Below are 4,799 nucleotides of genomic sequence, written 5' to 3' on the forward strand. Positions count from 1 at the left end.
CCAGTCAAAATTTGGGAGGACAGTCTTGGAACAGAACTCTGTGCAAGACTTGAAAGTGGTCTAGGGGGCATTTGTGCAAGGAATTGCAGGGTTCCATGGAGAAGTGTCTAGAGGGCAGGCATGGGTTCCAGGTGGGCATATCCCCTTGACCCTGTGTCCTCCTCCACAGGAGGAAAGCAAGAACATGTCCCTCTAAGTGCAGAGTCCAGGGCAGAGTCTCCTCCTGACTGGGGCCGAAGGTTGGACTCCCAGAGAGTAAGAGGAATCTGACTGTGATCATTTGGTCAATTGATGAGAAGGAACATCAATTGATGTTGAGAAGGAACACAAGTTGGTCCGTTCTATTCCTTTGACCTGTAACTATCTCTGCCAACTCCACAATCAATTCCATTAACCAAGCAGGAAGGAACTGAGCAAGTTCAGTCCTTTTACTTCTACTTTACATTAAAAAAAAAAATAACGGTGGAACATGAGATTTCTTGATAGCTTGTGCTGGTCCAGCCTAAATCATAAATCAGAATTTAAATGTCTCGTGGTTTGTGGTAAGTCCTAAGCTGACGTTATCCTCCAATTTTATGAAGCCTTGGAGGCTTACAAACCCAGATTCAGACTTGGTGGTTTGGGTATTAAAAACTGGTTCCTTTCCCTGGGTTTTATGTTACTAATTCACATTCCACTAGACAAGGAATAAGGGATACAGTAGGAAAGCTCAGAGGACAAAGAATGCCCACCAGGGCTCGGGGAAGGACCCTCAATGAGAATTTGGAAACTCAAAATATCTTTGTTCCTAATTAGACTGACTAAGGAACCTGGAAGAAGCTACATCTTGAATTTGAAAACCTTTATAAATAACTGATGTCTTCAAAACAAGTCTTTTCCACCTCACCCCATCCCCACCTCCCACCAGCTGCCTTTGTTATGCTCCAGTATTTATAAAGCACCTGTAATCGCTTTCATTTCTTCTACTCTTTTTGACAGGCTACAGGAATACAAAGGAAAGATAAACCAAAATAGCTAAGCCATGGGGTAATTTTCAAACAGGAATTAAAATTTTAAATTCTTTAAAATTTAGGAAGGAAATATATATTTTTAAAGGAAATATAATAACAACATTATGGATTTATAAAGTATCAAAAGAGAAAAATATATTACAACACTATTAAAGAGGAGGAGGATATACATTTAAAATAATATTGTAAAGGTCATGAGGAAAGGAGTGCTGGGTGTGCTGCCGCCATTTCTTCCGCCTTCAGTTTCTGCGCCTTTCGCAGGGCTTCCAACAGCGTTATGTTGGGACAAAGCATCCGGAGGTTCACAACCTCTGTGGTCCGTAGGAGCCGCTATGAGGAGGGTCCGGGGAAGAATTTACCATTTTCATTGGAAAACAAGTGGCGGTTACTAGCTATGATGGCTTTGTACTTTGAGTCTGGATTTGCTGCATCTTTCTATGTAGTAAGACACCAACTGCTTAAAAAATAATCCATGAGACAGATACGAAGAGGAGCATTTTAAGATGTGCAGTCTCTTTGAAAAAAGGATCAAACTCTTGAACTCAGCATCCTAGATATGTTTGTAAATAAACTTATAGCATAAAAAAATTATATTGTAAAATTCTTGTATTACAAGGGAAGTAGAATGTCATTAATTCAAAATAGATTGTGACAAGTTAAGGATGCATAGTATAATCTTTAAAACAACAACTCTAAAAAAAATACAAAGGAGTATAGCTGAAAAGCCAGTAGAAGTGATAGAATGAAATACTAACTGATTGGGCTAACACTCGTTAGCCCAAAAGAAGACATGAAAGGAGGAGAAAAGAAACAAAGAACAGAAGGGACAAATAAAACAAATTAGAATAATTGTAGAATTAAACCTGGCCATATTCATAAATACATTAAATGAAACACTCCAATTAAAAGGAAAATATTTTCAGACTGCTTGAAGAAGTAAGGCCCAACTATATTGTTTACATAAGAGGCACTTTAAATGTAAAGACACAGAGAGGCTGAAAGGAAAGGCTGAGAAAAGATACAGCATGCAAATACTAAGAAAGTTGGTTTGGCTATATGAATATCAGATAAATAGACTTAAACACAAGGAGTATTACCAGAGATAGGGCAATTTTATAAAGAGAAAAAAACCACAATCCTGGCACAACTATCTGAATATACTAAAACCCATTAAATTGTATACTTTAAATGTGAGAGTTATATGGTAGATAAATTATATCTCAATGAAGCTATTAAGAAGAAGTTTATTGAAATGATTTTCATTGATTAATATACTACATCACAGTCCCATTGGTTCAGCCATTTTTTTCTGTTAGTCATGGAATGTGTTGAATTAAATTAGTCAAAAGCTCATATATAGGGCTTCCCTGGTGGCGCAGTGGTTGAGAGTCCGCCTGCCGATGCAGGGGACACGGGTTTGTGCCCCGGTCTGGGAAGATCCCACATGCCGCGGAGCGGCTGGGCCCACGAGCAATGGCCGCTGAGCCTGCGTGTCCGGAGCCTGTGCTCCACAACGGGAGAGGCTGCGACAGTGAGAGGCCCGCGTACAGCAAAAAAAAAAAAAAAAAAAAGCTCATATATATATATATAGTCAAATGTTTATTTCTAGAGGCATCAGTCTTTAAGAGATGACCATGCTGATGTTATGTGTCTATTCATCTTTTCATTTTTTTATTCATCTCTTTATCTAAGTTATACTATGTATGGTATTTTAAATAGTTTTGGTCATATAATATCATTTTCATCTTTATAATATGTTTGAAAAGTAACAAAATATGCTCACCTTTATATTTTGTCATATTATTATCTTGATTAAATGAAAAGTTCTTACCATAGGAGAAAAAAATGACATAACAATCCTAGCATGTACACACTTAACAACAAAATTTCAAAATATAAGAAACAAAAATTGACAGAACTAAAAGAAAAAATACAAAATGTTACAATTACAGTTAAATATTTTAATATCCCTTTATTTAGTAATTGCTAGAACAAGTAGAAAAAAATCAGTGAGGTTATGGGAAATTTGAACAACATCATCAACCATGTTGACCTAATTTAAATTTATAGATCATTATATCCAATAACCACATAATACACATTCTTTTCAAGTGCAGATGGAATTTTCAATACTAGAATGTATACAGGGCCATAAAGTGTCCAATACATTTTAAAGGATTAAAATCATGCAGAGTATGTTTCTAGAACATGACATAATTAAACTAGAAATCCATAACAATAAACTACCTAGAAAATTCATCAAAATTTTGAAATGAAACATTTCATTTCATAAATTCTTTTTTTTTTAAACATTTATTTATTTATTTGTTTATTTACTTCTGGCTGCGTTGGGTCTTTGTTGCTGCACGTGGGCTTTCTCTAGTTGTGGCGAGCGGGGGCTACTCTTCAGTGTGGTGCGGGAGCTTCTCTTGTTGCGGAGCATGGGCTCTAGGCGCGCGGGCTTCAGTAGTTGTGGCTTGCAGGCTCAGTCGTTGTGGCTCGCAGGCTGTAGAGTGCAGGCTCAGTAGTTGTGGCGCACAGGCTTAGCTGCTCCGTGGCATGTGGGATCTTCCTGGACCAGGGCTTGAACCCATGTGCCCTGCAGTGGCAGGCAGATTCATAACCACTGTGCCACCAGGGAAGTCCCTTCATAAATTCTTAAAACCCATTTTTAAAAGAAAAAATTAAAAGAGAATTTGGAAAATATTTTGAACTGAATAATAATGAAAACATATCAAAATGTGTGACTGCAACTAAAATAATTCTTAAGGGAAATAAATAGCTTGAATACATACTCATATTAGAAATGAATGAGGTAAAATCAATTACCTAAGCCTCTGCCATGAGTAATTGGATAAAAAAGAGCAAATTAAATTCAAAATGAGTAGAAAAAAGTAATTAAGATGAAAACAGATATAAATATAATGGGAAAAAATAATAGAGTAAATAAACAAAACCAAAGTTGCAGTTTGGAAAAAACTGATAAACTTTTAGCTACACTGATGAAGAAAAAAAGAGAAAAATACCAGGAATTTTTTAAATGGGATAGCTTTACAGACCCTCAGATTTCAAAATAAAGGGATACTATATACAACTGTGTGTCAAAAATTGTGATGACTTAGATGAAATTTATAAATTCCTTAGAACCAGAATTTTACACAAAGATGCTTCAGGGACAGATGGTTTCATTGGTAAATTCTATAAACATTTGAGAAAACTAATATCAATCCTATTCAAACTCTTTCCAAAAATAGAGATGGAGAGAATAATTTTCAACTTATTTATTGAGTTCAGGATTATCTTAATATCAAATCCAAACAAGATGCAAGAAAGAAAATTGCAGGCCAGTGTGCTCCATGACCATTGATGGACAAGTCCTAAAAAAAATGTTAGCAAATCTAATCCATCAATATATAAAAATGATAAGGCAATATGAAACAGTGAAAATTACCTCACAAATATTACTTTGGTTCAGCTTTTAAAAAATCTATTGATGTACAATTTACCACATTAGCAGAATATAGGACAAAAATATGTAATAATTTAAGTTGATATAGAAGAGCACCCATTCATGATAAATACTCTCAGAAAACTGGAGAGGGAAAGAAATTTTCTCAACCTGATCAAGGGCACCTATGAAAAGCCTATAGCCATCACATACTTGATGCTGTATTGAAGGTTTTTTTCCCCTCAGATTGGAAACATAGGCAGGATGTATGATCTCACTACTTCTGTTCAAAATTGTTCTGGAGGTCATAGCTAATGCGCTAAGACATGAAATTGAAATAA

At 35.8% G+C, this 4,799-nt stretch overlaps 1 protein-coding gene across 1 annotated transcript; it reads left to right on the plus strand.

Moving 5' to 3' along the window:
- The first annotated feature begins 1,211 nt into the window (after positions 1–1,211).
- LOC309823805 (cytochrome c oxidase subunit 7C, mitochondrial-like) lies at positions 1,212–1,598 on the plus strand. Its single transcript, XM_082656384.1, has one exon. The coding sequence runs from the start codon at positions 1,288–1,290 to the stop codon at positions 1,477–1,479; it is 192 nt and encodes a 63-aa protein (XP_082512510.1). The 5' UTR covers positions 1,212–1,287; the 3' UTR covers positions 1,480–1,598.
- The last annotated feature ends 3,201 nt before the right edge of the window (positions 1,599–4,799 follow it).

The sequence above is a fragment of the Grampus griseus genome, assembly GCF_964374135.1.
Source record: "Grampus griseus genome assembly, chromosome: 6".
Taxonomy (NCBI): Eukaryota; Metazoa; Chordata; class Mammalia; order Artiodactyla; family Delphinidae; genus Grampus; species Grampus griseus.

What these genes read in the sequence shown, in the direction of transcription:
- LOC309823805 (XM_082656384.1), top strand. Translation starts at nt 1,288, where the DNA reads ATGTTGGGACAAAGCATCCGGAGGTTCACAACCTCTGTGGTCCGTAGG.